General features: G+C 38.1%; 1 protein-coding gene across 1 annotated transcript in view; it reads left to right on the top strand.

Annotated features, from left to right (window-relative positions):
• Nucleotides 1-20447, top strand: part of CACNA2D2 (calcium voltage-gated channel auxiliary subunit alpha2delta 2) — a 568828-nt gene that overhangs the window by 518534 nt on the left and 29847 nt on the right. Inside the window, exons 16-22 of the mRNA XM_015817370.1 lie at nucleotides 1102-1176; nucleotides 1529-1603; nucleotides 7316-7387; nucleotides 8784-8855; nucleotides 9448-9509; nucleotides 11818-11894; nucleotides 16421-16438. Coding sequence (XP_015672856.1) covers nucleotides 1102-1176; nucleotides 1529-1603; nucleotides 7316-7387; nucleotides 8784-8855; nucleotides 9448-9509; nucleotides 11818-11894; nucleotides 16421-16438 — 451 coding nt within the window. The remainder of the gene's footprint in view (nucleotides 1-1101; nucleotides 1177-1528; nucleotides 1604-7315; nucleotides 7388-8783; nucleotides 8856-9447; nucleotides 9510-11817; nucleotides 11895-16420; nucleotides 16439-20447) is intronic.

Here is a 20447-nt window from a genome sequence, read left to right on the forward strand (position 1 = left end):
AATAATAATAATAATAATAATAATAATAATAATATACTTAGAAATGGTTATGCAGACAGTAAAACACCATGACATAATGTTCCTACATTTGAAAAGAACATACAGTTCAAATTTGTACTGGAGCAGAGGTGTGTAAACTTGGAGCAGGTGCTCCATGACTTGGACTTCTCTAAAAAAAGCTATCCCCTTATTCTAAACTGAGCTGACAAGCCAGATGGGGTCATGAGACCCCTGCAGGCATCAATAGCAATAGCAGTTAGACTTATATACCGCTTCATAGTGCTTTACAGCCCTCTCTAAGTAGTTTACAGAGACAGCAAATTGCCTGCAATAGTTTGGGTCCTCATTTTACCAACCTCAGAAGGATGGAAGACTGAGTCAACCTTGAGCCAGTCAGGATTGAACTCCTGGCTGTGGGTAGAGTTTGGATGCAATACTACATTCTAACCACTGCACCACCATGACTTCTTACAACAAATGTGACAAAGCTCATTCATGGTTGAGATATCTGGTACTATGTGTCCTCCAACTCTATTCAGCATTAAACAGACAGACATTCAGTTGTCTAAATATTGTGATATTTTACACTTTCTCTTGCTATAAGAAGAGGTTTTGGAAATTCTTTGATAGCTCACAGCTTTCCTTGCATCCAGCCCCCTTCAGGAAATTAACACATCTTCTCCCAAATACTAAAGCAAAATTCATCTTGTGAAATACTAAATTCATCTTATGAAAACGTGTTGATATTTCCATTAGTTTCTTGTGTATACTTACGTATTGTCCACTTCTAGTTTTTGAACAATTTAATTGTAAAATGTAAAAGTATATGAGTTGATTGTTATATACTAACTAGACCAATAAATTCTGTGGAGGAAGTAAACATGGCATACTCTATCCTCCTCCAAATCAGTCACCTCCAGATGTGCCAGATTAAGACTCCTGGAATTCCCTGTCAGGACTACTCAAAGAGTGGTTGAGGGCTGCCTTAGACATGAACAGTAGAAAATAATAGAGTCTGCATCTCGACTTGCTCAATTTCAAATAACAGAATAATGAATGATGTAATGAATGAAACTGTCATTGTTTTTTATGTATTTTCAGAACCAGCTCATCCTGGGTGTTGTGGGGATTGATGTGGCTCTAAATGATGTCAAGAAGCTGACACCACGATACAATGTGAGTAGGGAAGATGTTCTGTTCTTCAAACTCTGTCATTTAAAAAAAGGAAGCAGGATAGGAAGAGGGGTGTTAGTTTTCCTAGGAGTGTCCTCCCTAAATTCTCTACTTCGCCCCCAAACCGTCTTTCATCTTTTTGATGATGATCACTGAGGCAAACTGAAATCCTTTCCTTTCATTTAGAAAATGTGATGGACCTTTATTCTCTGCTTGGGTTGGGTATTAGATAAGCAGGAGGTGACACCGGAGTATCATGGTGAAGAAGCTTTGACGCAACTCCGTTCTGTCCTTTTGAGATGTAATCTGTTTCTCTTCAGGAGGATTTTCCTTTCTTTTTTGTCTTTCCATCCAGTTGGGGGCTAATGGCTATGTATTTGCTATTGACTTGAATGGATATGTATTGCTACATCCAAACCTGCGACCTCTGGTAAGAATACTTTTGGGCATGTGAATGTGTATTCAAAATCATTGCAAAAAATACGTAGTCATTTATTCCATCGTGTTAGCAGCAACTACAAAATAGACAGTGTTAGAAAGACAATTTTTGCTCTTTCGCCATTTTTTATCATGATGAGCTCTTCCATTTTTTTCCCCGAACTGACTGCAATAAGTTTGTCCTCTTTCATTTTTCCTGGAAAGATATTCTTGCTATTATGTGGATACTGACTATGCCTGTCTAAAGGTGAGTATCTCGTACTGTCTGGATTGGAATTAATGAGTTGGGTGGAAATGTTAATGGTGGCAATTTGCCATTAGACTGAAAGCGTATGCGAACAGCTGTCACAAACAAGTGCACCACTCACATTTTAGCCACCTCTGAGTCACAGATTGACCACCATATGCCACCATCTGGCCAGAAAGTGAGCTTGGCAATTGAAAAGATCAGTCCTCCTGTTCTGTAGAATGTATAGCTGCATATACTTATTATTGAGTAATAATCAAAGCTTGGCATAAATGTTTATAATGGATATGTGAAATGTAGCACTCATAAATTCTCTGGCCCAAAACGTTTTAATGAATTAAGCATCATATTTTTTCACCTTCACTGTGACTTTGTGAACTCTCCCGTCACTCCTTCCAATCTATCTCTTTCATTCTTTGCCCCTTTGATGTTCATTCCTTTACATTCCTAGAACCTTGGGTTTCAACTTCCTGCAGGACTTTTTTCTCTAATCTAGTCAGGTGTGAAGCTTTTCTTCCAGAAAATTAATCTTTCCCTATGTCCATAATAGCAGAACAGACTTGCAAAGCCTGTCTCTCACCAGAGAGGGCCAACAAACACTCTTAGGTTGTATTTGCAACCCTTGGGATGGTTTTCATGCAATCTTGAAATCCCCACATCATTGTCACCAAATCTGACAGTACAGTTTGCTGCAAAAAAATTAAAAAAGAAACAGTGGTGAACTTTTGCTTTTCACACTTTAAATCCTTTTACAAGGCTTAACATTTTCAGCACTTTAAAGTTTGTCAGCTTTCTTGGTTTATTGCTTAGCTACTTTCAGGGTGGGGGATGGGTAGAGGGAGATAGTTGTATTTAAAATGTTTGCCTTGGCGTTCTTCTTGGGAGCCTTGCCCAATCAGCTTTTGGCATGGAGCCCCCTGCACAAAGACAAAGTATGGTGTCATTGACTCAAAAAAAGATTTAACTATGTCGATGAGATTTAACTATGTCGATGAGTATTATACCTGGCGAGAGATTTTCAATGTTTAAATTAGAATTGCAGCCAAAGATTTAGCTAATTACATTAACATCAAAATGTGTAATTTATCCTTTTTTTTTAAAAAAAAGTGGGATTTTGAGGCTATAATCTTACGGATACTTCCCAGGGACTGAGCTCAATTTGACTTTGCTGGATTAAATGTGAAGATATACATAAGACTGCATGATGATAGTATTTTCCTCAGCTAGTTGTCCCATGAACACATTTGCTCATGGGTGTCAAATACAAGTCAGCCACCGCAGCGTATGCTAAACATGGCAATCCTTGAAGGAGTAGTTACCTCAAGTAAACAAACAGGGACGATCTGCTTAATTTCCTCAGCAACAAAGTGAGAAAAGATAGCCAATTTGAAAATATACATTAGACAGGAACAGCACAATATCTGCTCTTCAGTTAGCCATAGCAGAATTATGGTGTTTAACTGGATTAGGAAATATAGAAGCCCTCTCTATGGTGGAATCTGCAGTGGAAGTTCCATAATATGCACATCATGTATGAATGACAAGAGCTACTGAACTGAACCTTCAGTTAGTCATTCCCTTTGTTTTTATAGACATGGTTGTTCTAACTTACTGGCATTGATGATGACTAAGGATGTTGGGCAGTGTGAAATTCAGATATTTGAGATTTAAATAATTGTTTTGGCTGCAGGGTGGGATTCATTTACTGTGGGCAAATATGCTCATGTGCTTCAAGTGGAAGAGAAAATATGTTCCTGAGAGTCATTGGCTATATCTTGACAATATAATATATGTATTTCTCTTTCTTTCTTAGCAAGTATAGGAAAGAATTAGACCATTTTATGAAATATTACTTGCTCAGGGGTATTAACCAAAGGAAAAGGAGTGGATGAAAGCCTTAGGCCAATGTATCTAAGAAGTTCTGCAATCATCAGAATGGAACAAAAAGAACAGGCTTCTAGCTCAAATACAGTACTTGTCAGATAAATCTGTCATTGAAAGGGCAGCCAGAAATTAAGGAATTGAAAAATGGCATTAATCAGAATGAGATACATTTCATTGGCAGAAATTTCCAGCTCAGTTCATCAGCCTTATTAACAGGCAGATGATGTGGCAGAGATGGACAGAAACCATAGCAGTTTATTTAGTCACTTCACTGTGACTCTGATCAATAATAGTTCAAATTATTCAGCACAGTAAAATCACCCAAGGAACACCCATAATTCCCTGTGTTTTTGTGTGTGTCTGGCTTAAATCCAAACAACTTTCATAACAATGCCTGTCTTTAAGTAGTACCTTGTTCTTTCAATTTTAGTCAGAAGACGTTATTTTGGCATATGAGTAGAATATATCTTTCTGGACACTTGAGAATTTAACTAGTTTTGAATGCTTCCAAATGTAACAATGACAAGTTCCTATTTTCTTCATTAATTAATTGATTGATTCAAATGGCATTCAGACTTACATTTGATGGAGTAAAGATTGAAAAGTGACTATTAAAATTTTGTCCTGGTAATGTGGTAGAACTCTATCCTAACTTCACACCATTGATGTCTTGTTTCATTTTTGCATTTCTTCCTACTTAGAAATCGGATTACATTTGTACATAAAGAATGTTTAGTACACTAAAACTTGGTTTGGAACTTTCAAACCAATAAAAGCAGTTTTTTTCTTTGACATCTTGGTATTAAGTGCTGTGTTAATATCTTTTATTACAATAAACTAGATAGTTACGCACAAAATGGAATAGATTCTAGCAAAGCTTTTCTCGGCCATATGTATTCTTTCTGACAAACTCATTTTTTTTTGTTACCTCTGCTCACTGATGAACCATTTTCATTTATTCTAGGGCATTTCACTTCCACCACATACCACTCCTATCACACTCCACAACTTTCAGTTCCAATTGGTACATAAGATACAATAAATAAATATATTCACATTATTATATGCCTTTTATAAATCAATAAAAGTGCAATATAATTTCTCACTTAAATTCATGATTTCTAGTGACTGATGAAGAGTCAAATTGATTCTGCACATACCCTAAAGCCCTACTATGCTTCTCAAATTTTATCTTGTCACTGTCACATCCTTTCAGTGTAAATTCCACTGGAAACCCTCCTAGAAACTGTTGAGGTTTTTTTGTTTTTCTGATTTTTTAGCTGCCTGGTGGGGGTTGACAAAGACCTTTTTCTAAGCAGACACTTTTGAAACAATCATTCACATACACACATCCCTGCCATATGCTCTGGTAGGCCCAGAAACAGTTTTAGATTCAGAGTCTCTAGCTTTCTGTTGTAGTCCAGATTGATCAAGAGAGGGGTCTAGAACAATTCACTGCAGCCAACTTACCACAGCCAACTCACCACAGGACAACTTGTCACTACAGAGCAACTCACCACAGGACAAGAATTACGGTAATATTTAAAAAATGGTGGCATAGAATCATTAAAGAAAGGATACCAAAGGAGGAACAAAATGAAATGTGAATGACAAAAATTAAAATATTTTTTTAAAATTATTTTAAATAATTAAATTGAATTGTTGAATTATCCAGCGGCAAGTTGCCCTACCACGAGTTGGCCATGGTGAGTTGGCCATGGCAATTTGGCTGCAGCAAGTCGGCAATGGCAAGTTGGCCATAGTGAGTTGGCCATGGCGAGATGTCCCATTCCAATGGAGAGGTGTCTCTCCCTGCTGTAGAAGCCTTGAGAAAAAAAATTCTGGTTAACATACCATCAGTCATCCAGTGAACCATTTAGTGAAGAATATATATAAGCCGGGCTTCTAGAAGTCTCACAGTGATTCAAGGATGCAAGCTCTTGATAAGTATATTGACTGCAAAACCTAGAAACATGATAAAGAAGAAATCTGGCAATTATCAAGTGTGAGCTACAAGCCCTATTTATAATAGAAGCAAGGTTCAATTTTTTTAACCTCTTTTTTCTGCCAGTGTGGCATAATGGGCTGAGAGTCTCATATCTTTTGATGGGGGAAGCCATTTAACAGCTCTGCATTGTTATTATAATGAAATAGTCTGGTCTTGTTGAGTGCTTCTGACTTGGCCTTTATAAGACACCATGCATTTAATCATCCATTCTTCACATCGTTTCTATCCTGGCAAAATAACAGACCTTAGTTTGCCTACTACTAAGCAAACTATTAGGAACATAGGATCCAACAAATATAACGAGATATTAAGGTAAGGTTATATTGTTAATAGGGGCAGCATGATGGCGCAGTGGTTAAGACACTGGGCCTATCAGCTGAAAAGTCAGCAGCCCTGGTTCAAGACCTGAGCGCCACGCAATAGGGTGAGTTCCCATCCTTGCCCCAGCTCCTGGCAACCTAGCAGTTTGAAAGCAGGCAAATGCGAGTGGATAAATAGGTACCACTTAGGCTGGAAGGTAATATCGCTCCAGGACATCATGCTGGCCACATGACTGCAGAAATGTCTTTGGACAGCACTGGCTCAATGGCCTTGAAATGAAGATGAGCACCGCCCCCTAGAGTCAGCAACAAGCAGCAGACTAAAATCCTAAGGGACTGCTTTACTTTACCTATATTGTTGATATATTGTTTTAAAGAAGGGATGGCTTGCCTTATCTCTGAATCAGTTCTAAGTGTCTTACAGAAAAATAATTAATTTTACAATTAAAACATTCTTTCCAGTTACAGCTCCCCCTACATCTAACTCTGAGATTCTTATGTGTCTATGGAAAAGTTCTATTTACTCCCAAGAGCATACATTTGCATTTTGTACAAAATGTTTCAGTAACAAACTGTCAGCATCTCTAATTACCAAACATCATAATTTATAACAGCATTTATACTACGTATACTCTAGCCCTGACTTAGGCATGAAATTAGCTGGGTTATCTTGGGCCAGTCATTGTCTCTCAGCCCTAGGAAGAAGGCAATGGCAATCCACTTCTGAAAAACCTTGCCAGAAAAAAACTGCAGGGATTTGTCCAGGCAGTCAGTAGGAGTCAATACTGAGTCATTGGATAGTGAGATGAGCGGCATATAAATTTAATAAATAAACACTGACTTGAAAGCAAAAAAAAACACCTCTGTCAAGGAGCGAAGCAACCTAGAACTAAGGAGAAACTTCCTGATAGTTAGAACAATTAACCAATGGAACAACCTGCCTCCAGAAGCGGTGAATGCTCCAACACTGGAAGTTTTTAAGAAGAGACTGGACAGCCATTTGTCCGAAATGGTATAGGGTTACCTGCCTGAGCAGGGGGTTGGACTTGATGACCTTCAAGGTCCCTTCCAACTTTATTATTATTATTATTATTATTATTATTATTATTATTATTATTATTATTATTATTATTATTAAGGCACAGAACAAGGATTGTTTTGACATGCTTGTTGTGAACAGGATGATAATCTTGAATTCTCATCTCATTCACACCACCCATCACTACTTTGGGGTTATTCTTTCAGATCATCAATTTTCAAGAACCTGTAACCCTGGATTTCCTTGATGCTGAACTAGAGGATGAGAACAAAGAAAGGGTAAGCAATAACAATAGATCAGCTCTGCTTTATCTGAGGCAAATACATATGTACCGTAATTATATATTTTTAAAAAATTGTATTAACGTTTATATAGTTTTTCTATCAAAGACTATCAGAGTAGCCTACAACAACCCAAAAAACAAAAATACAAGTGCTCCAAAAACTATGATAAAATTATTTAAAAACAACAAAACAAAAAAAGATTCTAATGGCATTGTAGCAATCTTTTTTCAGTGCAGAGTAGTAAGTTTCTACAAAGTTTACTTTTACAAATCTGGGCATCAGATTTTTTTCCTTTGGCAAACTTAGTGTTACACTGTCACAACAGGATTTTTGCAATACTGGTAATGGCAACTTGGAATAATGTCTTTATGTATACAGGTAGTCCTCGACTTACAACAGTTTGTTCAGTGACCGTTCAAAGTTACAACGGCACTGAAAAAAGTGATTTATGACCATTTTTCACACTTATATCCACTACGGCAACCCCATGATCATGTGATCAAAATTCAGACACCTGGCAACTGACTCATATTTTGTGACCTTCTGACAAGCAAAGTGAATGGGAAAGCCAGATTCATTTAACAAAGATCATTAGGGGACTGGAGGCTGGAATTGGGTATGTCACTCTAGTTTAATGAAGAGAAGGACGAGGGGTGACATGATAGCTGTGTTCCAATATCTCAGGGGCTGCCACAAAGAAGAGGGAGTCAAGCTATTCTCCAAAGCATTTGAAGGCAGGACAAGAAGCAATGGATGGAAACTAATCAAGGAGAAAAGTAACTTAGAACCAAGGGGAAACTTCCTGACAGTTAGAACAATTAATCAGTGGAACAACCTGCCTCTAGAAGCGGTGAATGCTCCAACACTGGAAGTTTTTAAGAAGAGACTGGACAGCCATTTGTCTGAAATGGTATAGGGTTTCCTGCCTGAGCAGGGAATTGGACTAGATGACCTCCAAGGTCCCTTCCAACTTTATTATTACTATTATTATTATTATTATTATTATTATTATTATTATTAGCCGTGTTACTAACTTAACAACTATAGTGATTCACTTAACAACCATGGCAAGAAAGGGGCAAAATTCACTTAGCAAATGTTTCCCTTAGCAATAGAAATTTGGGGCTCAATTGTGGCTGTAGGTCAAGGACTACCTGTAATTACATAATTATTTCTTATACTTCTGTATAGTAAATTGCATATGTATGTGTATGTGCATTTATACCATAGTATGAATCATGCACGAATGCAGATCCTATCCTGTTAAGAGATTTTCTTGGGATTTGAACAGAAGAGTATAAAAAGGTAACTGTAAATGCAGTTCCTGTGTGCTACCACTGTTATGTATCCCCACCCAACTTCATAGCATTTTCTATTCTCCCATCTTTAGATTCGCCGAAGCATGATAGATGGAAATAAAGATCAACAATATATTAAGACTCTGATAAAATCCCTTGATGAGGTAAATATGTTGGACTTTGAGTCTGAGCTGCCAGATTTCAAAAAGAGTGGGCCTCTTTTGGAACATACTGGGAGCTGGGAGCTAGGATATGAAAAATATGACTTTCATGGAATTAAATCATTATTCCATTTGGCCAAGTCTCTTAAGACTTGCTTGGTTCCTATGCCTGGTGTTAAGGTATCTGTGGAGACCCTGTTGTGTCTTTTATGAATGTTGGGAGTGCTGTTTTGGTCTGGACAGTCATCAGTTTTTTTAACTTACGTATTAAAAATATTGCAAACTTCCCAGAGTCTTTTTGGATTTGGGCAGTCTTAACATTTAAATTCATTATATGTAGAATGATCTCAAAAGACTTCACGGAAATTTCCAATATATTAGAATACAAGAACTAGATTAGTAGTTGGGATTGGTTAGATTAACTGGAATATATGCTTCACCAGTTCCTTAATGTTAATTGTGATATACATTGGTTTATTTACCATTTATTTGAGGAAGAATGAAATGTGGCCAAAAATCTTTGAAATCAGCTAATTAATGTTTTTCATAAATGTAATGAGCAATATTTAGTCATTCATTTCTTTTGACTCTACAGAGGTATATTGATAAAGTTCATAGAACCTATACTTGGGCACCTATCAAAAGCACAAACTACAGGTAAGGAAGTAGCCAAGAAAAACACAGTTCTTCTGTTTCTTATACCTCTTCCATAAGTGATCTCTCTCTCTCTCTCTCTCTCTCTCTCTCTCTCTCTCTCTCTCTCTCTCTCTCTCACATGACTATGTTCTTCAGAATTTTATCTAATGTGCCAAAGATTAGTGATTGGCCATAATGTCTTGATTTAAACAGATAACCTTTTAGCAGGTGGCAGCATTCAGCCAATCTTGGTTAGTTTGGGAACCTAAGCAGGGCAGGTTCTGGTGAGTACTCAGGCTGAGATCCCCTTAGGAAACCAGTATTTAAGCTAAATTGTGGGATTTGTTTTTAAATGGCAAACTGCACCTATATTTTTCTAAAGAAAACTGCACATATGTATCCATATAAGCCATCAGAAGTCAGTCTAACTTGAAAGCAACTTTACTAAGTTTGATAGCCAATATTAGCCAAAGGATTATAACATAGTGGCTTGATCTTTTAAGTTATTTTGAAATGCTATATTTTTCACTAAAGTATATGTTTAGAATTCAGTAATAAAGTCTGTTAGAGTATTTTTGAGATCATCCCTTTGAAAACTGGGTCAATCACAGCACACTAGGAGAAACTCTGGTACAAGAACAATTCAGCATCAAACAGTGTAACAAATGTAGTCATCGGTAGTTATTGAGTGAGTGCTTAGGAGGAGAGGAGAGGTGACCCCTTGACATTTTTTGACACTTCTGCTCTAGAGATTATGATATCATCCAGCTGTCATTGTGGAAATAAAAAGCCTCTCTTCCTTAATGCTATATCAGCATAGCAATAGCCGGTTGATGCTACAAATGGCTGGTGCTGAAATATACAGTGCCAGATGTTCTTTGTGGGTCCATTCATTTATATTATTACCTGTGCCCTTAGGTCTTGAAGGGTAGAAATAAAATCTGGGGGAAAGCATCCATTGATTTTTTTTAAAGCATAACACTTTTCCAATGTATATATCTTCCCACTATAATGTAATATTATATGCCACACTTGGAATACTGCATCCAGTTTTTGTCACCACAATGTAAAAAAGATGTTGAGACTCTAGAAAGAGTACAGAGAAGAGCAACAAAGATGATTAGGGGTCTGGAGGTTAAAACATATAAGGAAAGGTTGATGGAATTGGATATGTCTAGTTTAATGAAGAGAAGGACGAGGGGGGACATGATAGCAGTGTTCCAATATCTCAGGGGTTGCCACAAAGAAGAGGGAGTCAAGCTATTTTCCAAAGCGCCTGAAGGCAGGACAAGAAGCAACGGGTGGAAACTAATCAAGGAGAGAAGCAACCTAGAACTAAGGAGAAACTTCCTGACAGTTAGAACAATTAACCAGTGGAACAACCTGCCTCCAGAAGTGGTGAATGCTCAACACTTTGTCTGAAATGGTATAGGGTTTCCTGCCTGAGCAGGGGGTTGGACTAGATGATCTCCAAGGTCCCTTCCAACTTTATTATTATTATTATTATTATTATTATTATTATTATTATTATTATTATTATTATTATTATAGGGAGCTACTTATTATAATATGAAGATTATATCATGTTTGAAGTCTGCAACCAGAAACTGTTAAGTGAGACTGCCATCTAGTGTATTATTGTTTATTGCAAATATACGTATTCCTCGGAAATTTTCTAGGAAAACCAATTTATTACTAGATGGCTCAACAAATAGCCAGTTGTTTCTAATCCAGCTATCTGAGAATCGTGCATAGAATAAAAAATATTTATGTCTGCCATGAATTTGTGTTTCAGAATGAAGTCTTGATATGGTATGGCAAACAGACTCTCCTGGGAAAGACATTGTAAACTTAACTTCCTCAAATCTTCATTTCTAATTCTGCTTCCAACAAGTGTCCTTTAAAGATACTGGTTTTATTCTTAGCTGTATTTTATTCCTGACAAAGACAGACCATTCTGAGATTCAGTCTTGCGTAACATCAGTTCATTAAATGTTCCTTGGACAATTTGCAACATCCAACACTTTCATACTGGTGTCCCCAGTCCAGTTCCTTCCAGATATATCAGTCTTCAACCCTGATGATCTCGCAAGGCAATTTGTTGCTGTAAATCGTGGGTGTCAAACTCGCTGTGTCACGACGTATCGCAGCTTTTTTTGCACTGCCGGAGCTGGGGTGGGCATGGCGTCCATATGATGCAACTGGCCCACAGGCTGGCAGTTTAACATCCCTGCTGTAAATCTTCAGTTACTGTCTTCTATTCAGACTGTTTTCATCACCAGTGCAGCTGCTTTGGTAACCCTGTGATTTCTCTCTTTTCCTGTTCCAGCTTAGGTCTGGTCTTACCAAATTACAGCAGATCTTACATCCAAGCTAATCTCAGTGACCAGATTCTCCAGGTGAAGTGTAAGTATATGTTTTTATTTTCCTCCTGTCCTTTCACATACCCTTTGACCCTGAACCCGCCAGCTAGCCTAAGGATGATTTGCAAGAGAAAGCAAAATGCCTGAATGTTAACACTTTTAAAAATGTATCAAATTAAAAAAGAAAAAAAATTCCTACCCAGAGAAGAAAAGAAAGTTTCATTTTATTTATGAAAGAATAATGCAGGCTTCCCAGAGATGAAACGATTGATCAGATCCCTTGCAATGAACTTTTTAAAAACATCCAGGGGAGATGAGGTAGAGTTGTTGCTTTATATGCTTTTCATGTGGTAGATTATAATAGCAGCTGGTTAATTTGAAAACTGGGAAATTTTGCATGTTTCTTTCTGTTTTGTTTAAATTTTGTTTTAAGCCATCCTTATTTTTATTTAAAGTTTGAATTTCTTTGCTTCTTGTCCTCACTAATTTACAATTAATCTCTGTACTTGTGTGTTTGCTTCCCCTTGTGTGTGATCCTGGGCTCTGCTCTCTCATCAAAGGGTGTGAGGCGCTTCCAAGGGAGTTTTTAACATCCTGTTCTGAGTGATTCTGCCTTTTTCTATCTGTGTCTGTCCCTCTGTCTCTGTCATTCCTCTTCTTTCTCAACTCTCTCTCCCTTCTCCCACCTTTTGTACTCCATACTCACGCGATGTTACTTATGGCGACTAAAAATTTTCACCTTCATGGAAGTTTAGAGTAATTCCTTACAGTGTATGCTGAAGTACGACATATTGAAGATTTGCTTATGCAAATAGATTCCAAAATGCAGGTAGTCCTTGACTTACAACCACAACTGGGACCAGAATGTCCATTTGCTAAACAAGGCATTTGGTAAGTGAGTCACGTCCAGTTTTATGACCTTTTTTTGCCATTATTGCTAAGCAAGTCATTGCAGTTTTAAAGTGAATCACATGTGATGAAGTAAATCTGGCTTCTCCCGTTGGCTTTCCTTGATGGAAGTCAGTGTGGAGTTAGCAAATGGTGATTACATGGCTCCAGGATGTGGCAGCCATTGTAAGAATGTGCTGATTGCCAAGCATCCAAATTTTGATCACATGATTGTAGGGATGCTATGATGGTTATAAGTGTGAGGACCAGTCAGAAGTTACTTTTTCAGTGCCATTGTAACTTCAGTCACTAAACAAATGGTTGTAAGTTAAGGACTCCCTGCATATAGGCTCTTCTGACCAAGACTGGATAGAACCATCAATCACAGAGTGGTCTTACCCTTAAATGGATTGATCCAGCCCCGGAACAAATCATTCCAAGTACTCTGGACATAGTATAATATTAATCAGGCCCACACCGTGAGTTTCTTGAAATAGTTAAAAGATGGGTGATTTGGCATATCTCTAGCCCAGCCCTAGATGTTGCCCCAACTTGCTCACTTTTAATCAAATTAGTTTTAACCCCATTGCATAAAGACATTACAGTTGCAGTCCTTTCCAATTTACTTGGGAATATAAAAAAATCCTTTCAATAAAAATTTCTTTAGAAAAAACTATGACACTAAGAAGAAATGTGAATCATCTTTCTCCTGCTATTTAAGCTTCCACTTCTCTATAGAAAGAAAAAATAAAGATCATCTAGTTTTAAGTTGGGGGGTATAGGTCTAGGCTGCTTAAGGGGCTCCTACAAAGACGAGGGGGTTAAACTACTTTCCAAAGCACCAAAAAGCATGACAAGGAGGGAAACTAATCAAGGAGAGAAGCAACCTAGAACTAAGGAGAAATTTCCTAACATTGAGAGCAATCAACCAATGGGATAGCTTGCCTTCAGAGGTTGTGGGTACTCCATTACTGGAGGTTATTAAGAAGAGACTGGGCAAACTATTTGTCTGAAATGGTATAGGGTTTCCTGTTCGAGCAGGGGGTTGGACTAGAAGACCTCCAAGGTCCCTTCCAACTCTATTATTTTATGTTCTATGTTTATGCTTCCAATATTTTGTAGGAGCATTTGGTGCAGTATTCACAAATGATTGCTTTGGGGAAAAAAATTGCCATCCCATACTTTCCAGATGAAAAGTTATGTTATAAAAAAGAATTGTTGCAAAGCCTCTTCCCTAGCATGGAAACTTGGTACAAAAATGTTTTTGATGTGGGAAGTGTTTACAAGTAGGTAACTCTGATAGAAGTTTTGGGAAGGATTATAGCAACAAATGTAAATAAGAATCAGAGGAGGCCTAATGTATGTCTCAGGCCAAGAGATGATACTTTCCAAAGAGCATCTGCTGTGAACAAGCATCTCTCCTTAACTCCTGGGACAGAATCGGTCTGTGCTTCAAAAGGATCCTGCTCTGGTATAAAGTTATATAGGAATGGCCTTGGGAGACAGGGAGAAGAGATGATTTCCCCCCTCCTCCCCCATCAGATAAGGGTCAAATAAGAGAGGTCATACCCCTTAGCTGCATATTGGGTGGAGAACGAGGTGGAGAATGAGGCTCAGAAAGGACCCCTTCTAAGTTCTCAAGCTGTAAAGGAGGCTTGCAAGATTGATGTGAGCCTTCCCAAGTAGAACAGTCAAGAAACATGGCCAGATGAGCTAATTATACTTTATTGTAAGACTACATCAACAGAATCTTGCCAGTCTAAAAGTACAAATCTCCCATCCTCTCCTTCACAGCCCGAAAGCTTGGGGAGAGGGACCTTATGAGCCTCTTTCTTCTTCCATTACGCAGCTGTTGACTATGCCCTCTCTTATCTGACAGTTTCCATCTTCACCTTATCTCCCAACATCATTCCCAAATACCATTACTGGCCATCTCTGATTTTATGTTTCTTCTCTCTCTCTTTCTCTCTCTCTCTCTCTCTCAAATGAGGCCTTAAGTTGCTACACATTATAACTAGTCCTCGACTTATGATAACAATTGAGCTCAACATTTCTGTTGCTAAGCAAGACAGTTGTTAAGTGAGTTTTGCCCCATTTTACGACCTTTCTTGCCGCCGTTGTTAAGTGTGAAGTGAATCACTGCAGTTGTTAAGTTAGTAACATGGCTGTTAAGTGAGTCTGGCTTCCCCACTGACTTTACTTGTCAAAAGCTCATACATGATCACATGATCCCGGGACACCGCAACCGTCATAAATATGAGCCAGTTGCCAAACGTCTGAGATTTGATCACGTGACCATGGAGATGCCGCAACGGTCATAAGTGTGAAAAACAGTCATAAGTCAGTTATTTCAGTGCCATAGTAACTTTAAACAGTCACTAAACAATTCAAATGGTTGTAAGTCGAGGACTACCTGTAGTTGAGATTACAACTTGGGTAGTTGGTTTTGAACTAGCATGCTAAGGGGCACCATATCAGGCCTGGCCTTCAGGTTTCTCAACACAGCAAATGAGTAGTTCAAATTCAGTCAGGAAGAGGAAGAGCTCTCTGATTACCCTCACCAGGCTAGGTTGGCAGGATTGATGCTTCCCAGGTTCCTTTTCCAATTAAAAACCAACCTGAAATAATACAACCTGGATTTGGTCCTCAATCTCCCTGCTTCTAACAGTAGCTACCTTATTTAATGTCTATCTAACTTAATATTATCATTGTAGTGCCTGGCAACAGCTCTGCCAAATTTCAGGCAGGAGCCATTTCCTGTCCTGCCTGAAAATTATACCTGGCGTCTTTTGCATATGCACAAGTATGTGCTTTCTGCTGTAAAGCTGCAAGCTTTCTCCTCAATGTCACTTTAATGCACATATATTTCTCTTCAACAATTTCTGTCATCATTGAGACTATTTTCTCTCATCAGGAAATTATACGTGTCTCTCTGGCAGGTTTTTGTTTTTTAAAATTGGTCATGTTTCATAAACTATGTGATTTCCCCTACGCACTATAATGTCAGGCATGGCAAAGACTTCCAGCTTCCTTTGCAAGAAGGAAATGTGGATTTAAAAAAAGAAAATAAGTTTCTGCCACATAGGGTTGATTCCAAGCTCCTGTCCTATTTTTACCTTTCACTGAGAATGGCCACATCTTTACCCATTTGCCAGATGAGCTCAGGCGTGGTCCATTGCCCTGAATTTCTCTCCCTTCATTTCCTTTCCTTCTGTCTCAATCTCTGTGTGTGTCTTTTGTTAATCTTGAATTTTGCATGGTCTGCTAACTCAGTAAGAACATTTCTAGATCAAGACTGTTGCAAACTGTTTGCTAATGAATTCCATTTTTATGTTGGTTATATAATATATATCTATAGATCGAGTTATATCTATACATTTTTATTATTTTCTTACTGTGGCCTTTGGTACTATTATTATTATTATTATTATTATTATTATTATTATTATTATTATTATTATTATTATTATTATTATTATTATTTTGGCTTATTTCTTTTTCATGTCGTTTTTTGCAAGAGGTTTCCTTTTGGTATGATTATGATACACAATATTTTTATTCAAACAGCAATTGAATAAAATATTGTTTGTACCCCCTTCCCCCTTTCCACCCAACCCCCTTTTTTGTTTTCTGTTTTTTGTTTGTTTTTTCTTGCTTTCTCTCTCTGATGGATTCACACAGTACCAAGCAAATTGAAGGGCAAGTATTTTCAGTCTTAGACCACTACCCTTCCACTACCCTCTTCTCCTCACCTGTGTCCAGTATCCCCCACCCCTCACTCCAGACCTTCACCACTCTCCCTTACCACCACCACCTGGCCTGCTTGCCCATTTCCTTGCCCGTTTGCCACGCCTAACCTTGCGAATCACCACCAAACTGTTCCCCTCTCCTCTCCCCTGCCCCCCTCCCCTTATACTCTTCCACTCTTTATTTGAAAGCAACATGTCTTGTTATGTTCATAATAGCTTCACCACTACTGATCTTCCCACTCCCACCCTGTACATTGCTCAGAGATTCAATCCGGTATCGTTAAAGATGAGCCAATTTCATATGGAACTGTTATGTTTGAATTCAATTAAGGTTTTTGTAGCTAGTTTAAAATCCTGCTCTTTTTCCTCCCTCCTGCAAAAAATATCTCTTCCACCCTTTCTGCTTTTTCCTCTCCCCTGTCCCACACCTTTCCTACAAATTTTCTCACCCTGTCCTTGTTCCTGTGCTTACCTTTCTCTTCAAGACAACTCAACCTGAATGGAACAGGGCTGTGCCGAAACCTCCAGGTTCAGAAAGGTTTGGAAACAGAGACCAATATCACTTTCTCAAGAAAACCTTTAAGCTCCTCCAAAGGGAGAGGGGGAGAAGCAGAACATCTCAAGATGAGTCCACATTGCTCGCACGCCAGAATTTTTGAAGCCAAAGTACCATAATCCTCACAATGGGATTGTCATCATTAACAGAAATCTTAACAAGAGATTTCTGACTATTTATTATCTCAAACTTATTATCTTTATTTTTTTTCTACTTTATTATCTCAAACTATTATCACAATCGGAGATGGGACATAGTCGAAAGATAGTGTGGTGAACATTCAGTCTACTCAGTTCTCCTACTCATTCATAAAATTTTGAGGTAGTGGTTTCAAAACTCAATAGGAAGGGCAAGTCTAAAACTTTCCATCCTCTACACAAACCTAAATTAGTAAGATAGGGTTGGTCGTTATAGATTTCACTTGCCTCCTCCTTTTCTTGTATATCAAACACTATGATAGCACATTAGTTTAAATACAGACTAGAGGTTGTATACAGTACTGTATATAGCACTCAGCAATAGCACATAGACTTATATACCGCTTCATAGTGCTTTACAGCACTCTCTAAGAGGTTTACAAATATCAGCATCTTATTCCAACAATTTGGGTCCTCATTTTACCAACCTTGGAAGGATGGAAGGCTGAGTCAACCTTGAGCCAGTCAGGATCGAACTGCAGGCTGTGGGTAGAATTTGCCTGCAATACTGCATCCTAATCACTGCACCACCATGGCTCCCATATACATGTACCTAAGCATTTTTTTTTTTTTAAAAAAGAAATATGTGATTATATTTTATAAAATAACTAATTTAAATAATATACTTTACAAATTAAAGACCTCTGTTATGAAAAGACTGTTGTAGAAGTTGTACCCATAGCACCAGCTGTGACAGAAGAAGAAAGAGGAGTGAAAGTTTAAAGCCCGTTTAGTAGTAAAAGCAAAACTATCTATTTTATATGAAAACAAGGTTTGGAACATTTATTTCATCAAAGTAAAGAAGCAAAGAAATAAAATACTGCATATTTTTGGTTACTTCCATGATTCAAGATCTCCAGGGTCGGTATCCATATAAAAGTGAGATATGTGACTTGAAATGGCATTTAATTAACACAAAATGCAGGAAAGCCCCAGAGGGATGCTTCTTATTAGACTGCGACCTGTTCCACACAAAAAGACACGAAGCTGAAATGCCTTGCAATAAATATATGGTTTTCATTTGACCCAAATTTCCCCTAGATACAAGCATGCCTACAATCATGAGTGAAATTTCCTAGGTTCCATGCTTATAGTTTTGCACAATTTCATGAGGTTAAGCAAGTCTCTACGGAAGTTCAGCCACATTGGCTGGGAATACTAAGAGTGGTAACTCCTAACAAAGCTGGATACTGCTCAGATTGGGAAGCCCAGCTTAAGCACTTAGCAAAGGAAATGGTGCGGGTAGATAGGAAAAGATAAAAAAGATACTGAGAAGAGACCCCAGTCAAAATACACAGCTGTACACTGCCACACTAAGACATTATCAGTGACTGGATGTCAAGCACAAGAGTTCTCAGCCCTGTTCTATCAGCAATGAGCTGCCTGTTCCTGACCCTGTATTGGCAATGCTGATGAAAATAATTACTTAGTGTTTTGTATTCCTTTCCTCTTCCTCCTTTCATTGGCTTGTTTCCAGACCCTGCCTTATAGTCCTGTTCGAAAACAGCAGTCCAACCTATGGCTGTGCTGCCCTCACAAAGGGCCACATACATTTTGCAATGCATTGTGGGAGACATGGGGGGGAGGAGAGGGGTTTTGATGGTTTCACAATCCATCTGTTTATACTGATGCATTCTGAAGCGCATTTTGCAGCTAATCGAAAAATACAAGTCTGATGAATTTGATTGATCCAACAGGAAAAGTGAATGGATATTCTTCAAGGAAAAGCCTGCAACAGCTATCCTTCTCTCTCTCTCTCTCTCTCTCTCTCTCTCTCTCTCTCTCTCTCTCTCTCTCTCCCTCCCTCCCTCCCTCCCTCCCTCCCTCCCTCCCTCTTTCTTTCTTTCTTTCTTTCTTTCTTTCTTTCTTTCTTTCTTTCTTTCTTTCTTTCTTTCTTTCTTTCTACCAAAAGAGATTTAGAAGCTGAAGGAGACTTAAAATACTACACTATTCTCTAGAAAGTAGATATAAAATATACATTTATATTGGTACAATTCCTCACCCAGAACCTATTAATATATTAAAGGTAAGCTGCCTTTATACGCATCACAGGAGAAAATGTTGCTGAGTTAAGGGTTTTTTTCTCCGGGCTTCAAAGCAGTGGATCAGAAAGTTTTATTCACTTCCTCAAAGCCCGTACTGGCAAAAGGAGCACAGAAAAAAGTCTGGGGACTTCATCTATGCAATAACTTTATAGGCATCACCACACAAACTCTGGAGATTATGGTAGTTAATATTTTATTTTATATTGATAAAAATAATTTTAAAAAGAGAAAAGTCATTTTATCACAGTTAACATGTAATTTTTTTATCCCAGTAAAAAAAATCCGGTTCACCCATTTTGGCTCTATACATAGTAGTGTGTAGGTATGAAGGATGTAAGTAACCATGCTTACATCTCAAAAGAACCATCCTGAATTGTGGCAGGGTCTCCAAGGAACTCGCTGCAATTCCTGAGGAGCCAAACTCAACTCCAAACTTCAACTCCATCAGAAGCCTCAGTCTGTGTTCTTTTCTTGCCCCTGAATGTAAATGGTGCAAAACCATTCAAATGTTTTCATGCATTACAGATAGTTAACTGGCTATTGTTTAGTCTGCTATAGAGAGACCTGATGAAAGTAATGAAGATAATCTTAATGGAGATAGGCAATATATTGTTACCAGGAGAAAACATCTTAAGTCTGCATCAAATATGAGAAAGGCTCAGATGGATGCCACACTAATTCACATGAGTGTAAGGAGGAGAAGGGGTACAGCACAATGAGATTTGCAAGATTGCTGTCAGCCCCCCCTCCGCAGATAGACCAGAGCAGGAATCAATTCCATAGGTGGCTAATATTACTTTTATTGATAATGGCTATGCCAACAGAGCCTTATGCTGTGCCTCCTTTCATTCTTATGTGAATTAGGAGCTATATGCAACCCAAAGTACAATGGCATTCATCTTCTCATTCATTTGAGCCTTGTCCTTAGTGACTTATGCAGACATTCCAATGAAATAAGCAGAAAGGTTGCAATTTACAAATGATTGCAAATATATTTTCTTTTCTTTTTTAGCAAACTGGTCTGTTTCATGTTGGAAATATCAACAATTATTTTTATTTTGGTCAAAGCAAAATCTTCCTTTGTGGTTATGACTATTAAGGCCAGCAAGTCCCTCCTGTTGTTGTTTTTTTTATCATGGCTTGGCATGATTTTATATTCCT

The sequence above is a fragment of the Protobothrops mucrosquamatus genome, unplaced genomic scaffold (genome assembly GCF_001527695.2).
Source record: "Protobothrops mucrosquamatus isolate PMUCROS unplaced genomic scaffold, P.Mucros_1.0 scaffold579, whole genome shotgun sequence".
Lineage (NCBI taxonomy): Eukaryota > Metazoa > Chordata > Lepidosauria > Squamata > Viperidae > Protobothrops > Protobothrops mucrosquamatus.